Genomic DNA, 17884 nt, shown 5'->3' on the forward strand with positions numbered 1-17884 from the left:
TGATTACTTTCTACATTGACCAGCCAGCTACTAAATTATTGAATCATGTGCTCCAAAATGTCAAGCCTGGTCAGCAATATTCTTCTGCTGCTGAACCCTATAGTATTCCCCAGGCCCCAGGATCCTCTCGAACCAGGAGTGGGTGCAACTAGTGTGTGTCCTGTAGAATTAGAAGACAGACTAGGGAGGGCTTCTGCATCCCGCTAAGAACCTGCCACATTGCCCCTGAAGCAACCCCTCTGTCTCCATTTGGCAGCGGTAGTGAATTACAGACTGAATATAATGTGCTTTCCATTCTCTGCTTTTCTTGAATGGAAGCTCGTGCCATCTGTTCGCGCTGCAGATTGAGGGAGTTTCCCAACAGAGTTATTTACAGTGTGTTTATGTACAGTGTAGACAAAGAAGAGCACGTGCATAGAAAACTGCCCCAGTGGGTGACGGGGTGGCTCGGTGGTAAAGAGCACTTGTTCTCGCAGATGAAGTATGTTCACTTCCCAGCCCCTCCATGGTGGCTCACAACCATCTGTAATTCCAGTTCCAGGGGGATCTGACGCTCTCCTCTGGTCTCCACTGGCATCCATGTGATGCACAGATATGCATTCAAAACACATACGCATTTTAAAAATCATAGAGTTTAATTCAATGAGTTTTCAGACGTTGAATCCATCCATATAACCCAGCACACAGAACAAGAATTGGACTATTACCAGCATGCCAGGCGTGGTGGCGCACGCCTTTAATCCCAGTACTGGGGAGGCAGAGGCAGGCAGATCCCTGAGTTTGAGGCCAGCCTTGTCTACAAAGAGAGTTCCAGGACAGCCAGGACCACATAGAAATCCTGTCTTGAAAGAAACCAAACCAAACCAAATGTCACTCTCTCCAAAGGCACCTGTTATCCTGCCTTCTAACACTGTAGGATTCTTTCATTAGTTTATTTCTCTCACATAAATAGAATCACACACTACATACCATTTTGTCTATGGCTCCTTTGCCCAGCATTTTTTTTTTAAGATACAATCTTGCTGTTTCCCTGGCTGGCCTAGAACTCACTACATAGACCAAACAGGCCTCTAACTCATAGAGACACACCAGCCTCTGCCTACTGAGAGCTAGGATTGATGCTATGTGCCACAGACACAGATACTCAGCATGACGTAGAGATCCATCCATGTTGGTGGAGTTTAAAGTCACTGTCTCATTTCTAAACACTTTTCATGGGATCTCTACACACTGCACATGGACACCCAGGAAGTTTCTAGTTTTATGCTGTTACAAATAATTCTACTCTGAACTTGTAGAGTAAGTGTCTTAGTCCTAGCCATCTCTACAGAAGCTATTCATGCACAAAACATCATGACCAAGAAGCAAGTTGGGGAGGAAAGGGTTTATTCAGCTTATACTTCCATACTGCTGTTCATCACTACAGGAAGTCAGGACTGGAACTCAAGCAGGTCAGAAAGCAGGAGCTGATGCAGAGGCCAGGGAGGGATGTTACTAACTGGCTTGTTGCTCAGCCTGCTTTCTTATAAAACCCAAGACTACCAACCCAGGGATGGCACTACCCACAATGGACCCTTCCCCGTCTTGATCACTAATTGAGAAAATGCCACACAGTTGGATCTCATGGAGCCATTTCCTCACGTGAAGCACCTTTCTCTCTGTGATAACTCCAGCTTGTGTCAAGTTGACACACAAAACCAGGCAGTATAGCAAGTATGTCTTTTGTTGCATATATGTTCACATTCCTGTTAGATTTTTGCCAAAGAGAACTGCAGAAGTGTAGGAAATGCAGGTGTTTATCTTTGTCAAATACAACCAAGCTGCTTCCAGGTGGCAGAGCACACGGGAGTTCTGTGATTCCACAAATCCACAGCCCTTGGTACTTCCCATCCTCTCTATGCTCTTTAGCTTAAGTTACCAGAAACTATAGCTAGGGCTGAAGTTATTAGGAGTGCTGAGGTCTAGAATGGTTTGTCCCTGCAGAGCATAGGCTGACATTTAATTACCACTATGGCAATATTAGGGGAGGACCTTTAAAACGTGTTAGGTCATTAAGAAGGAGTAATGTCTTTGCAGGACTGGATTAATTAGCTCAAGAGAGCTTGTGGTTATAAAGAAACCTGCATTCAGGTTTTGTTTCCTTTGCATAGACCAACGAGTCATGTCTTCCACTTTCTGCCTCAAGTTGAGGTCTCAGAAGGATCTTCTCAACATCTGGGGCCAGGAGCCAGGATAAACCCCATTCCTTTAGAAAATATCTAGACTTGGGAATTGTATTCTGTTAACATAAACCGGCCTAAAACAAGGGGCCTGTGTTTTGTATAGAGAGTACCTGGACTCCCAGTACGTGTAGGGACTGATGAGACACTAGGGTTAATTCCTTTGTGGATGCAAGTTTACAAAAGGGGTGTACATGAACTTTAGATAAGCACAAAGCAGCAGCAGGCGCAGGCTGGTACTTCACTAGGTAGTAGCATAGATTCCATCTTTCAACCCGCACTGTCCTAGCCATCTCTACAGAAGCTAAACACACCAAATGTCTTTCCATCTTCCCTCTCTAGCTAAGGAGCCATGTGATGCAGTCCCTAGGGCTGATTCGTAGAACTTGAGGAAGCTGCTTTTCCAATAGTTGAGCCGTGACTGCTACAGCCCTTTCTCTCAGCGATGGGGACGGAGTCGTAGCCACCTTCCACCCATGAAGAGGAACCGCGGGGAACCTCAGAAAGACTGGCCCAGTGCTGCAGAGCTGCTGGACCAGTACCAGCACTCTCAAGCCATCCAAAGGTTAAACAAGATGTCTGTGTACCCGTGTGAACTGAATTTATCAATCTCAGTGGTTGGGAGTTCAAACCACAATTTACATAGAGAGCATGCGATCATTTTTTAAAAGGGAAGAATAGTATTTATAAACATTCGCAAATGTGATGGGCTGCTAAGTTTGAAGATCTGATGGAGATGCCAAGATAGGATAGCCAGAAGTATCACAGAAAGGGATAAAGCAGATGAAAAAGACGCAGATTTTCCAACAAAGGTTTCCAAATCTGGGCATCCCTCCTTTGGTCCTCTTCTCAGGGAGTCTCTCCTCAGAGAGAGGAACTAACAAGTCAATGAGGGGAGGTCATGGAGGATGTTTTGTAGGAAAAAATTTCTTTGGAAAAATTCTTTAAAGCTACCTGGTTCTGTATTTTAGGAAGAAGGGCTTGAAGGATTTATAGAATGGTCACTGATACTGGACACATATGCTAGCCTGGTCCCGAGAAACATGAGAGGTCATGAAAGAGAAAGGAGAGAGGAGGGTCTGGAATCGTGCTCTCTGAGAGCCGCTCAAGTGAGACAAGAATCCTAGGGACCAAGCAGACTCATAAGTGGCTGTAGGGTGTTCAGCCCTAAATGGGACACCTGCTCAGGGGACATCTGCGAAGGGACACCTGCTCAGGGACACCTGCTCAGGGGACACCTGCTCAGGGGCATCTGCTCAGGGGGGACATGTGCTCAGAGAACATCTGCTCAGGGACACCTGCTCAGGGACATCTGCTCAGGGACACCTGCTCAGGGGGACATCTGCGAAGGGACACCTGCTCAGGGACACCTGCTCAGCGGACACCTGCTCAGGGGACACTTGCTCAGGGGACACTTGCTCAGGGACATCTGCTCAGGGGGGACATATGCTCAGGGAACATCTGCTCAGGGACACCTGCTCAGGGACATCTGCTCAGGGGACACCTGCTCAGGGACACCAGCTCAGGGAACATCTGCTCTAGGAAGTTCTTGGAAGAAGGGATGGTTAGGATGTAAGAGCCAGAGGATGGAGAGAGCTCTGTGAAATGGTGTCTTCCAACGATGATATGGCCATTGCCCAAATGACCTCACAGTTACTGGGTGCCCTGCACATGATCCAGCCAACAAGATCAGTTAGCATCTAACAGAACACTAACTGGATTCACTGAATTACAGAAATATCAAGAGAAATAAAGATCTGATTGGGGAAATGGAAAGATGGAGAGGTAAATAATAGGAAGGATGTCTGAAAAATAGGGACTCGTAATATCTTTTAAAAATTCTAAAATGCATGTAATTCTGTGTCTACACATAGAATTTTCACTTAAACTATAGTTATATATCATGCTGCGTGCATGTGTGTATGTGTGTGTGTGTGTGTGTGTGTGTGTGTGTGTGCGTGAGTGTGTGTGTGTGCAGTGTAGTTTAAATTTCTTATCTGGGGTGACAACGCTCCCTCCAGGCATGAGAAGATGTCTTCTGATAGCTTGTTGTCCAGGGTTGTCCAAGAGACTTCTAAAATATACAGCCTGTTGCTATGGCCCTTGGTGGGCCCCTTAGGTAGGAGGTAAGCCCACAGTGCTGAAGATACCATGTACTTCAGACACATGACCCAGAGTTCCTTGAGCTGGAGCTGACCCGAATGTTGTCTCCCTGAGGACTGGGTCTCACGGTCTCAGAAGGTACCATGCAAGCTTCTGCAGGAGGGAAGCAGCCAACAGTTCTTTCTGCATGGTGCCATCACCCTAAGAGTGCAGTAGTGGCACACATACCTTGGTGGTAACCAACAACTCTAACTGGCCTTAAGACCTGTTCAACAAGCAGTAAACTGCCTGATAATGGAAGCCTAGCCAACTTCTCAAGGCTAGTGCAGTCATGGGCATTGGAAGAGAACCTACAATTACTATTTCTTTACTAAACCAGCACAATCCCTAACGACCTTCTAAACATCTGTCCTTTTACTCACAGGTAAGGTTAAGTAAATGTCTCTTTGTAGCAGACAAGAGACCGTTCCAGGAAACCACAACAAATCAAAATCCAGAGTTGTGGAGCACCATCCCAGTAGATCCCTCTACACAACACTCCCACACCTAAGGCTCAGTGAACACTGTGGAAGAGGAAAGAGGAGAAATAGTTAAGAACCAAAGGACCGGGGAGTTTGCTGTGGGATGGTGTCTCCTAGTGAGTTCAGAAATACACCAATAAAGTCTCCCCACCATGACTGCCTAAAGAGGAGCTGAAGAGGAACAACAGACATGCTAATGTGAACAGGATAAAGACCACATGGTCTCAAACCTACAGAAAATTCAGCAGGCAACCAAGAAATGCCGAGTTTGGGAGACTCTCCAGAGACAAGCACACTAATTGACTATCCAATACCAGATGGTCAGCCCAACATACCTATAGAGTAACATTATTCAGACTGAGCAGGTTGTATTTTAAATATATATATGTACACACACACAAATAACTTTTTTAAGCCTTGAATATGAATGAGAGCAAGAAGGGGTATTTGAGAGGATCTGGAGAGAGGAAAGAAGGGAGAAATGATGGAATTATATTATAACCTCAAAAATGAAAGCAAGAGGAAACTAGGAGGGGGAGTGAGGGTTAGAGGTGGACTTGATCAAGACAGGGCGTTGACAGTTATGAAGTCTTAGGAGGAGGCTGATGAGATACCTCAGCATCGAAGAGTGGCCCCCATCAGAGGGCTCAAGTTCAGCTCTCAGCCCCCAAGTCGTGCAGCTCTCAAAGGCCTGAGACCCCTGTTCTAGGGAACTCAACACGCTGACTTCCTTGGTCCCGGATTCATGTGCAGGCACACTAACACTCACACACATGGTAATAATAAATAAAAATGACAATAAAAGGAATGCACCTCTGCTGATCAAGTCCGTAAGAGTCACCTCGGGCTTTTGAATTCTAAAGATAATAAATATATGTTGTTGTTGTTGTTGTTTTAAATTTATTACATCAGCCACAAGAAATGAATACAACTAGGCTTATCTTACACTAGTAATGCAAAGATACTTCATCACATTAATAAATTTAAACCAGAAGTCATGTGACCCTCTAAAAATTCAACATATATATAAAATTGAATTTCAATCATAATTTTTGAAAAATGGAATAATTTTTTTCCAATTTTATAGAGCTATTAGAAACCAGTGTCATAATTACCATCAATGCAATGGTTATTTCTAAGAGGCAGAGGATGTTTGGGAAGGTATACTGGAGGCTCCTGGGATGCTGGTAAAAACCTGTTTCTTTACCCTGGTGGGAGCTTAATAAGTCTGTGTATAACGATTGTCTTTCACGCACTTTGCTTTAATTGTGATGTTTCTTCACAGCACAAAGCAGGATGTTCTCAGCGCTGGAAACTGAACCCAGAACTCTGTGAATGCAAAGTCTCCGCCATAAAGTCGCAGCTCCGGCCTGTGGATGTTTTTGAAGACAGGATTTTGCTATACAGCTTTGAATTCACAGCAACATGACCCTCTTACTAGAGTCTCCCAACTGCTGTAATTACAGACCCTTGTCATCATGGTTAGTTCAAAAAGGATTTGTGAAAGGAGGGAAACGGGGGATTTCGAAAGCAGAAGCAGGAAAGCTGGCTTTATGGGGCACAACTGCTGTCACCAGAAAAGCCAGACACTCAAAGCTGACTCAAGACTCCCAGTGACTAACACCAGCTAAGGAAGGCTGTAAAAGGTTCTGAGCACTCTAGCTGACCTCTCTCTCCCTCTCCCTCTCCCTCTCCCTCTCCCTCTCCCTCTCCCCCTCCCCCTCTCCCTCTTTCCCTCTCTCCTTCTATCCCTCTCCCTCCCTCAGTCCTTTCCCTTCCTCTGTCCCCCTCTCCCCCTCTCCCTCCCTCCCTCCCTCCCTCTTCAGAGGATATGGAGACAGTCAGGGCCCTGTTCTGGGAAGGAGTCACTGGCATCAGTCTTATAAGAGAGGCTACCAGAGAAACAAGACTCAAGGAGACAAGGAACAGGAGGGATGGGATTGGTGGGACATCACCCTCCACCCTCTCCCTGCCTGCTTAGGGGAGGTTTGGTGTCTCAGTCATAAAGTGAGAGGGCAGGGTAAAGGACACTCCAGAGCTCGGTCTCCCAGGCTTGGGAGCACTTCTGGCACTTTTAGATTCTAAAATTAACTTAACAAATAATTGCTGAGAGTCCACTCCACACAGTACCAGATGATTTTGAAGCTTGCCTGTGTCGGACTTTAGACTCAGTCTAATGATTACACGCCGCCGTTCTCCTGACAGCTCACAAAGGCTCACCATCCACCCAGATGTGGTTGGTGTTTTAATGCTAATTTCTTGAGTATGTTGTTCAGTACTAATAGTTAAGACACGAGCTAGCTTGAGCCAGAAGTGCTGTGAGCCAAAACTATGGCAGTAGTAGAAGGTGGCAGACAGGCTGTGTGACAACATGAGATAAGGAAGGCAGGGTTGGCAAGTGGCTCCATGGTACTTACCTAAACAACCATGGAGCTTTGGGTTCAATCTGCAACAATGAGTGGAAAAAGGAAATATTAGGAAGAAACCTGCCATGTGTGAACACACTGATGACAACCTGCCATGTGTGAACACACTGACGACAACCTGTCATGTGTGAACACACTGATGACATCCTGCCATGTGTGAACACACTGACGACAACCTGCCATGCATGCTACACTGATGACATCCTGCCATGTGTGAACACACTGATGACAACCTGCCATGTGTGAACACACTGATGACAACCTGCCATGTGTGAACACACTGATGACATCCTGCCATGTGTGCCACACTGATGACAACCTGCCATATGTGCCACACTGATGACAATCTGCCATGTGTGAACACACTGATGACAACCTGCCATGTGTGAACACACTGATGACAACCTGCCATGTGTGATCACACTGATGACATCTGCCCTGCATGCCACACCACACTCTGGTGTCGTGAGTAGCTTCAATAGCTGATCTCTTTGTGGCCAAGCTGCATTTCACATCCATGTTGGAGAGTTTTATGGTGACAGAATGTGAGAAGAGGTCACACAAGGCAGAGCCCTGTCAGCATTCTAGGTTGTGCAGGAACTCCCATCCAGGCAGGCAGGAAGGAAGAGTCTATGTAGAAAGTCGGGGAGAAAGCAGTCAGATTCATGTCTTCATTTTTAGATGGCTGGGAGCACTTGGTACCCTCTGGCCTCACTGTTCATGCCACCATACGTGCTAGTTCAGCGACTTAGGAGGCAAGGAGGAGAGCTGGAGTCACATAGACACCATGTGTCATGGAGTCACATAGACCTGTCTTCAGCTAGCCATGAAAGTCATCGTTCGTGGAGGTCCACAGAGGGCCAGAGGAGACCTCGCTTCAACTGTTACATTGCTTTCCAACACTGGGACAAAATACACCACAGGAATGACTTTATAGGAAGAGACTCTAGGTTTTCACCCAAGGTTTCAAGGTCCCATCATAGCTGGGACAGGTAGAGACTGGTCATCTTGGAGTAGGGCAACCTTCATCGTCCACAGGCTGGCAAGACAGGAAGCAGAGAGCAGCTAGAACTAATACTCTTCAAATCATTCCTGTCATTGGTCCACCTCCACCTGCCACGCCCCATCTCCTGAAAGGCTCCAAACTTCCAGAAACAGCACCACTTGGTCAAGCAGTGAGCTTTAAAGCACAAGCCTGTGGAACCTTTAGACTCCAACAATATTAAAGCCAAGTGTCTGCTTCTGTGTCTCTGAGGCCCTGGGCCTCCTGCCTAGAGCCTACCTACCCAGAGTGAACTGGTGACGGTGACAGGGGTGAGGCTTGTTTGGGCTGATGCTCCTTTAGTTTTTATTAAGTTCCCCAAATCATGGGTTTATTTTGTTTTCCAATGATAAGAAGACTGCCTTAGGAGTTTGTTGATTGCCTGTCCTAATATGACAATCGTCTGTCCTTAGGGTGTCTGTCTGTCTTATTTACAGCACTACTGCTGACCTGCCTCCTGTTCTCACCATGTTTACTGTGCACCCACAGAGGGAAGCATCCAACAGGACAAATGTGGACTCCACATCAATTCTAACTGCCATGGAGCAAATTTTGTCTTTGTTCAAAACTTTAATACAACTTTCCTCAGGCTTGTTTCATTTTGCCAGCGAGTTCAGGAGAATCTTTCCAAAGCTCTTACTGCGGGAACTGTGGAACTGTCTGGCTGTGAGTCTCCGAGCCCCTGAGCCCCTGAGCCATACCATGCACAGGCTATTCAGCTCACCATTCTCAGGCTCTGATGTGTTTGTACCTTCCTTGATCTATAGCTTGCCTGGACCAGGCATCTTACATGCAAACGTGTGCACTTGACTTTCTAAATTGCGTCCTTCTATGACAGGAGAGTTTAGGATTGAATTTAAAATTACAGTGGTTACGGGCTGGAGAGATGGCTCAGCGGTTTAGAGCACTGACTGCTCTTCCTGAGTTCAATTCCCAGCAACCACATGGTGGCTCACAACCATCTGTAATGGGATCTGATGCCCTCTTCTGGTGTGTCTGAGGACAGTGACGGTGTACTCACACACATGAAATAGATAGATAGATAGATAGATAGATAGATAGATAGATAGATAGATAGATCTTTAAAAAATTACAGCGGTTACTACAACAAACTTCTGATGTGAACAAAATCCATTTGAAAGGAGCTTTAGAACAGAGGGGAACAAACATGCAGGCACCCGAGAGTCTTCATCTGTTTATGAGGAAGCATCCACAGGAGTCAGGTTCCAAAGTAAATTGTAAATGGATTCCTTAACCAAAGCAAAATAAACCACAAACAGCATAAAACTATCTTTGGGGTCATCCCACATCAGAGTTCAAACCTTCCATTCTCTTCTCCCTCCACCCTGCTTGCCTCCATCTCATTTAGTTCTCCTCTGTCGCTTTCTATCGCTTGGATAGCCAGACACTACAACACTCACTTACCTCTAAAAGATAAACCTCCATTAAAATACAGGGGTGTGGTGGGGGGAGTCTGCTACAGTTATGTTTTGATTTCATTCTCAGTTAAAAACCATTGTCCATTGTAGAGGAATTTAGAATTGTTTTGACAGTATATCGTCAAGATATATACTAATTAGTTCATTTGATAGTTGGGACTTCAGAGGCAGAAAGTTCAATTAAGAAAGAAAAAACAAAGACAGGAAGGTCTCCTATAGTGACTTAAAAGAAACTGAATTTTATTTAAAAATAAGGTTTAGGATAGCATGGGTGTTTGGTCATGGTATTTTGAAGGCCATCTTTACATTTAGTTAAGAGAGGAGCCCGAAGGAGCCTTCAGGGAGAGCCTTGGAACCTGACGCTAGATAGATAGTATTTAGCAAGTCAGGAAGCAGGAGTGCTCTAGCTATTCTGCTTTTTGTGAGTGGCTTCAAACCATAAAGAGATTTAATAGGCAAGCAGACGCTAGAGTGGGAAATATTCCTGCAGTCAGGCTTCCCAAATCAGGCAGAATTCTTAGAAAGAGCGCAAGGCAAGGATTCAGAAACTAAAAGTGGGGGTTCAGGAGGGGGAAGCCACAAGAGGGGTGTTCCAATTTACATTTTACCCTGGAACCCACCAGGGAACACATCCCTAAAGATGAAAAGACATTATTTCAAGTTACTGGTTGACATGGGTGCAATATTGTCAGTGATGTTCTCACTCTCCACTGGCTCCCAGCGCCAACTCAGATGCCATTGTGAGGTCCCAGAGCTTCTCATTGCTTTTCCTGGTGTCTCTCTAGATTAAACAAACAAACAAACAAACAAACAAACCAAAACTAAAAACAACAACAACCCTCAACAGTTCTATTTGTCTTCTCTAGAGGAGATCAACACTATATGGTGTCTGTGTCTTGGACTCACTGGGGTGTCCTTCTCCTTTTCCCAAAATGCCCAACCAAGAATCCAAGGCCACAATGTACCCTGGGACTCTCTTCTTATTCAATACGTGGATGACCTTTTCTTGACTCCTACAAAGGAGAACTGTAAGACTGAGTCACCCCTCCGCTTACTTCTCTAGCTCAGAGAGGACCTAAGAGTGCCGTGCACAGGTTAATTTGTAAGGAAAGGCAAGATTTATTCCAAATAGAGATAAACTCTTAGTTATAGAAAACCAGGCACCCCCAAAGGGTCTTAGACAAATTAGAGAAAAGACAGTTGCAAGGGTTTCCGGTTCTTACTGACAACTGCAGGCAGTGTGATCCCGCCTCTTCTGAAAGTTCTGGGTTGTTAATTTGACCTAATCAAGCCCCTAGTGACCTTTCCCCAGGGGATCCAAGGCTTTCGAGGAGTTAGAATTAGCTCTTCCATACTGTGTGCTTCTGGGCCTACCTAAGTATCATAAACCCTTCAAGATCCAAGTATGAGAGAGATCTCATGAGCCCTTACCTCAATAAATATCAATATCCTGTTACAGTCTTTCCCACAGTCCCAGGGGCTTGCACTTGTCTAGGGACAGCCACTAACAATGCAGTCAGAGCAGCCTTCAAGGCGGCTTCCAGTCCTCATGTCTTTTGTTGCTCACTTGATGCACACTTCTGCTCATTGTGGAGGCGCACGCCGTTTGTATCAGCACTCAGGATGCTTGGTCTACACAGTGAGTTCCAGGCCAGACAGAGCAACATAGTGAGACCTGTCTCAAACAAAATACTAACCTGCCCCCCCAACCCCCCATACTTCCTCCATGAACTTCATTGTCTTTCTTAGAAACACCTAATATGACTGTTGAGGACAAAGCTGTACCTCTCCATGTGGAGCAGTAAAATCACTGGGAGACTCCCCCACCACCACCACCACGATGTTGGCCAGTAGCTTTGGTAAGCTGGCATCAGAGTGGTCTTGACTAAAGTTAATCCTGAATTCTTATCTGTGAGATTCAAGATTATGTAAAAAAATGAAATAAAATAAAATAAATAAATTACTTTTCTTAAAAAAAAAAAAAGAAGAAAGGATCTTGCTATGTATCCCAGGCTGGCCTTGAATTCTTTTTAATCCCCCCCCCTGCCTTTAGTTTCCAAATACTATGACAGCAGGCTTGCACCACCACTTGCTACTTGCCTTTTATCTCACCAGATGTTATTACTGCAGTCACAGCTCTGTGACTTTTTCGTTTGTTCTTTTTCCTACAGGTTTTCACTCCCTTGGGAAAAAAAAAAAAAAGAAGAATGTTGGTCATTAGAAGATGAGGGTCTTGGCTCTGCTAGCAAAGAGCTGAGACGTGGTCAGGCACGTGGAGGAACACTTGCTTTGTATCTGAAGCACGAACTCTGTGCCCTCCCCCGTGCCCACACTCAAACTGGTGACAGCATCAGACAGACAAGAGGTAATGCTCTCTCTGCAGCCAGTCCTCCAGTATTTGCAACCGTGGCTGACAAAAGAATGGGAAGAAAAGATGGGGTTTCCTTGTTTCTGTCAGTCTACTCTCCCCATTTCTGTCAATCCTGCTGTTCCCTCCGGCCCCAGGGGTGACTCCCACGAACACTCTGACTAGGTAAATTGAAAACGCATTCTCAGGACACCCAAGTCAGCCTTTCACTCTTTCTGCCTTCCCCAACCCTCTCCCCAGCCCACCCCCCTGCCCCACCACCTCCGTGAAACCTCGTTCTTCGGTTCTGCACACAGGGGCAGGGAGGAAGGAAGGTGGCTTCGTTTCGATCACACGGAGGAGCTGGAGTTTTGATAGGGACCAGCCCTGGTGATGAGCATCAGGAGCCTGTGCTCTGATAAACCCGAAAACCTTAGTTCTGTACTGAAACTTGAAGCTGTGAATTTCCCGGCAGCAAGAGGCAGGGAGTGGAGAAGTAGAAAACCGTCAGTTTCGAACTACTGAAAAGCTTGCCTGAAATCATCCTCGAACGTTTTCGGAATGGACCTCGCAACAAGAGACTTAAGTACAGGCCCTGGGGATTTTTTTTTTTTTTTCAGTGTTGGCTGTGGTTTGAGCTACATCCTCAATTCCCAGGCAGGATTGACAGCTCCAGTTTCACCGAGGGTGGGGTCACGATACTTGCCTTCTAGCCAGGGTAGTCCTGGCTCCGCCCTCCAAGCCCCGCCCTGAGTCCTTTGAACTTCTGGGCACCGCTGGCCTTAGAGCGGAGTCGGGCGCTCCCTGAAGTTCTGATCAGCCTTTAGACACCAAAATAAAGTAGCAGCAAGTGGGAAATCAGCTGAGATCCTCTTTTAGAACCCAGAGTAGGCATTCCGGTGGGAAGAGGAGTCCGGCAGTTAAAACAAACACAAGCCCTCTCCGAGTTGGGGACATCCGAAGAGCTTAGGGACTTGCCCCGGCCGGTCTATCCGCAGCCCCGCGGGCGCGGCTCGGCGCGTTGCATCCGACCGGGATCCGCCAAGAGCCCGGGACCAGGGCTGTCCTGTCGGCCGCTCCTCGGATTTGTGACGTGCCTCCGGCTGTGGCGGTGACGGGGCCAGCACACAAAGCCGGGCGGTCCGGGATGAGGACCCCAGGCCAAGAGTCCTAACGGGATGGGGAGGGAACGGGGAGCGAGGCGCCCCCGGGCTCCCGGGCTCCCCGCAGCATTAAAGTGAGCACCCAGTCAGCGGCGGGGAGCCGGCGGGGGGCGGCCCGAGATCGCCGTGTGCGCGCTTGGCTTCTGTGGCCTCGCTGGCCGTCTGCTCGCCTAGCCCGGCGGGGGATAGCCACGCCCACTTTGGGGTGGAGCCGCGGCCCGGGGAGGTTCCGCTGTTGGAGACGCCCAGGCACGGGGCGGGGGCTGTGGCAGCAGCTGCTGCACAGGAGGAGACAGCAGCGTCAGGAGCTGCTGCAGCAGCGGCGAAGGCTGCTTCTGGACGCCTTGGGGTCGCGCAGCCGCAGCCCCAGTCCAGAGGCTCCAGGCGGTGCGGTGGGCGCTGCCGCCGCCGCTGCTGCTGCTGCTGCGGGCCCCTTGCCGTTACCCGGGCCCCCTCCGCCACCCGGGCCCCGGATGCCGTCTGCACTCCGGTCGAGCCTGCTGGAGAGTGCTCCCCAGCCTGGACGCCGCCCCCGGCCTGGTCTCCACTCCTCCGCCGCACCTCCCATGACAGCTCCCGCTCGAAGATGGCTGCGAAGGGCGCGCACGGCACCCACCTGAAGGTGGAGAGCGAGGTGGAGCGCTGCCGCGCCGAGGGCCAGTGGGACCGCATGTTCGAGCTGGTCCGGCATCTGCAGATGCTGGGCATTTCCGGGGGCGGCAGTAGCAACCGGCGAAACAGCCCGAGCGGCAGGTTCACCTCTCTGGACACCGGTGAGTGAGGGAAGGGCAGATTCGCCCGGAGCGAGCGCGCGAAAAGCACCGCCTCGTCCAGGAAGCGCGACTCGACCGACCCGTCCCGGAGCCGGCGCTGAGCGCTACCCTCCGGCTTGCCGAGGCAGTTAGGAAAGTCGTCTGTCCCAAGAGAAAAATCGCTTTGCAGAGTGGGTGTTGGAAGAGAAGAGAGAGAAAGAGAAAAGTTTGTGCTCGCTGCCTTTTAAGGTCACGTGGGTAACCCTACCCTGAAATGGAGGTTTCTGTAGGTATCAGAGAAGTGCATTCATTAGACCGGACCGTTGCCTCCCTAAACTGTCGAAACTCCCTCATGTTAAATTTGTTCCTCTGTGTCTTCTCTGATTTTCCCCTCAAATAAAGTTGAGACCAAGCTCTGTCCACAGCAGACTTAGACCGATGCGTTTGGTCAGAGAAGAGGCCGGCGAACCTCAGTTTCTTCGCCAGTGGCGGACACTGGCCCCATCCAGTCCTGGCAGCCTGTGGCTTTAGCAGCAGGGCTGGTTTAGTTGGGCTGGGCTCTTGTGCTGGGGCGGGAAAGCACCCCGATGGGGTAGAGGGAGAACCCCGCCCAGTCTTCAGACCCAGATCCTGTTTCGGGTGTCTTGCTCTCTGCGGTGGGAGAGGTTCAGAGCCCGCCGCGTGTGCACACCCACCTTTTCCGAAGGGGGCAGAGAATAAGTCCGACTATAAAGAGTTTTCCAAAACCACCCAGCCCCGGACACCTCTGTGGGAGCGATGGGGTGACTATAACCCTGATCCAATATAGTGCTTACTGTGTGCCACACTAACCTCGGGACTTTAGCCATCACTCCTCCCAGCGACTCCTGTTTCCTGGATTTGCAGTATTTATAGGTAAATAGTTTCATCAATCAGCCAATAAGTTGTGAAATCTGAACCCAGGATTCTGAGTACACCTTTTCGTTTGTCCTATGTTCTCTCAAAGATGCGTACGTACCCTTGCAGAGCAACTAGAGTGGATAGGAGACAGGATGGTAGATAGTTATGGCTTAGATTGTAGAGCTCAGAGGAAAGGCAGCGGGCTCCAGAGTTGCCGCAGACCCTACAATAGACCTCCTGGTGGCTTGGGAAGGGCGAGGTCTTTCCCAGCATTTTGCGTGCAGGAATCCCAGGAGGTCTGAGCATGGGGGGGTGGGGGGGAGCGGTCGGTTTCTCCCTGTTCCAGGAGATGTATGGGAATCCTCTGGGCTGGTGCCCGTGGGACACACTCAGGTGTTGGTACCTGGTACCTTGTGTGGAAATATGAGTGAGGTTGGTCCCACAGAGCAAGGCGCTGGGCCCCAGACAGGAAGCAGAGCCTCCTTCCGTCCTACACTCTTCTTCAGAGCCCTCTCAGGAAGGCTCATCAGTATCCCAGGAGAACAAAGTTTAGGGAGCCAAAAGGGTGAGGAAGGATTCCAAGATGGACTTTAAAGTCAGAGTGCAGTCCTGCTGGACATGGTAACACGTGTCTGCAGTTCTGCCGCACAGGAGCCAAAGGCAGAGGGGCGGTTTTGAGTTTGAGGCCAGTCTGGGCTGTGTATGTATTGGAATTTTTTTGACAACACAACTGACCAGTTAAAAACAGATGGCCTCCCCTGCTCAGCTCTGTGGGTGATTTTTCTCTCATTGTTAAATTTAGATACACAACCCCAACCTACACAACATACACATATGTGCACATTCCCGCACACGCACGTGCGCGTGCATGCACACACACAAGAGGAAGGAAAGCAAATGCTGCCCAGAGCATGCAAGCGCATTTTTGGACTGACAGGGATTTCTCTTTCTCTGGATTCTGTAGTTACTCAGAATAGGAACTTCTTTCCGGGGGAAAGAAATAATATTGGTGCTCACCCCCCTAACTGCAGCCTAAGAAGGAGAATCTTGATTTTTTTTTTTTTTTTTTTTTTTTTTTTTTTTTTTTTTTGTGGATGTGATGGCGCATACCATCTCTCAGCACTGGAAAGAGGGCAGTGACAGAAGGATATCTATGAGTTCCAGGCCAGCCTGGGCTCCATAGTGAGTTCCAGGTCAGCTACGTAGTACATAGTAAAACCCTGACCAAAAAAAAAAAAAAAAAAAAAAAAAAGAATTTATCTTTACCTTTTTAAATTTTTGTGTATTTTAATTCTGCACGTAGCTGTGTGGACATGACTGAATGTGCCCACAGAGGCAGGAAGAAGGTGTTTGATCCTTGGGTTCCCTACAACCACTGAGCCACCTTTCTAGCCTAGAATATTAGGACCTCACCTGTCCTGTCAGACTTTTGCAGTAGGTGACCCGATGGCGACCTAATGAGGAGAAGGACACAAGGTACTAAGTGGGTTGGGGGTGGCCAAATGCAGATGTCCACATTTCACGGAGGCCCTGAGGGCCCGCTGTGTCCTCTTTTTCTGTGGAGACTTAGAGACATCAGATGTGGAGGAGCTGGCACCTAAGCAGGTTAGCTGAAGGAGCTAAAGCCGCGCGCACACACAGCCCAGGCCTTTCCCCCAGTCTGAATAGGCAGCTCCTCCCTTGGGGGAGGCAGTTACTATCTGTGTGTGTGTTCTTCAAACTCACATCCGTTGCGATTTGGTGAGTACGGGTGCCAAGAGCTTTGCAGACCGGCCTGTGACATTGAGGTTGTGTGAAAACAAAGCCGGCCCAGTATATTGATTTGATTCTTTTTTTTAACAACTTTCCCCCATTACTTTTATTTATTTTATCTGAGGGGCAGGTGTACTTGAGCCAGAGCGTTCTTATGTAAGTTAAGAGACATGACTCGCAGGAAGTCACCTTTCCCTCCGACCATGGAGGTTCTGGGGACCCAACTTAGGTTGACAGGCAAGATGAAAAGTTTTGCTTGAGCTGTTGTCTGGCAGCCAGCCAGTGCTTTAAGTCTGTGATCACTTTATTCCGAAACGTTGACGAAATACTTTTAGAAGGGAGAAGGAACCCCATCAGCCAACTTCAGTGGTCATGAACGATCTTTTTAATAAATTAACTTACGTTTTATTTGTATGTGTGTGTGCTCGCGCGTGCTCGCATACTCTCCTGTCAGAGGACAGCTTGTAGGAGTCACTTTTCTCCTCCCACCCTGGGGTCCTTGAGGTCAGACACAGCTTGTCAGACTTAGTAGCTAACTTCTTGACTTGCTGAGCCATCTTGATGCTCATCATGGACAACCATCTTTTCAGGCTGGTCCTCAGCCCACTGCTTTCCCATGCTTTAGTACGAATTTATGAAATAAGAACCTGTTAAATATATAACCACTCACCATAATGGCTGCCCCCAAACCACCATCTTTTGGTTTTGTTTTTCAGCTGAGTGATTTTTTTTTTTTTTAAAAAGCCGGAAGCCTGACTTACAAAGAGCTGCAGTGTAAGTGTGTGAAGCAGGCGGTCTCTCACCTTCTCCCAAGTCCATGCTTGGAAGGCCCCAGTCCCTGCAAGCCTGTGGGGACAGAGGCCACAGAAACTCCTTTGCCAGTTTGATGTGGAGGAGAGAGAGGGCTAACTTGACCTACACTTCCTAGCTGCAGATGGGCACGTTTGAGGTGATAGCCTCTAGGGAAAGTGCTGGGACCTGCCTCCTTGAGAACTTAAGAGGCCTGAGAGGCCACTGGCATTCAGAACAGGTCAGGGGAGAGGTGGTGGCCACTCTGCTGAGGGCAAACGCAGTATGGGGGTTGGGGGTGCCCCACAGGCCTGTCAGGAAGACTTCTTCATAATCCTAACAAGAAAAGCTGTCCTCACCGGGCGTGGTGGCGCACGCCTTTAATCCCAGCACTCGGGAGGCAGAGGCAGGCGGATTTCTGAGTTCGAGGCCAGCCTGGTCTACAGAGTGAG

The 17884-nt window shown here is 48.3% G+C and overlaps 1 protein-coding gene across 3 annotated transcripts in view; it reads left to right on the forward strand.

Annotated features, from left to right (window-relative positions):
• Positions 1 to 13516: 13516 nt before the first annotated feature.
• Ttc7a (tetratricopeptide repeat domain 7A) overlaps positions 13517 to 17884 on the forward strand; it is a 101810-nt gene continuing 97442 nt past the window's right edge. The window contains exon 1 of one of the 3 annotated variants that reach the window (XM_021186047.2): positions 13517 to 14033. In XM_021186047.2, coding sequence (XP_021041706.1) covers positions 13847 to 14033 — 187 coding nt within the window. In that variant the 5' untranslated portion in view covers positions 13517 to 13846. The remainder of the gene's footprint in view (positions 14034 to 17884) is intronic. The other 2 variants (XM_029471351.1, XM_021186046.2) reach the window with 2 other exon arrangements.

This window comes from Mus caroli, chromosome 17 (assembly GCF_900094665.2).
Source record: "Mus caroli chromosome 17, CAROLI_EIJ_v1.1, whole genome shotgun sequence".
Taxonomy (NCBI): Eukaryota; Metazoa; Chordata; class Mammalia; order Rodentia; family Muridae; genus Mus; species Mus caroli.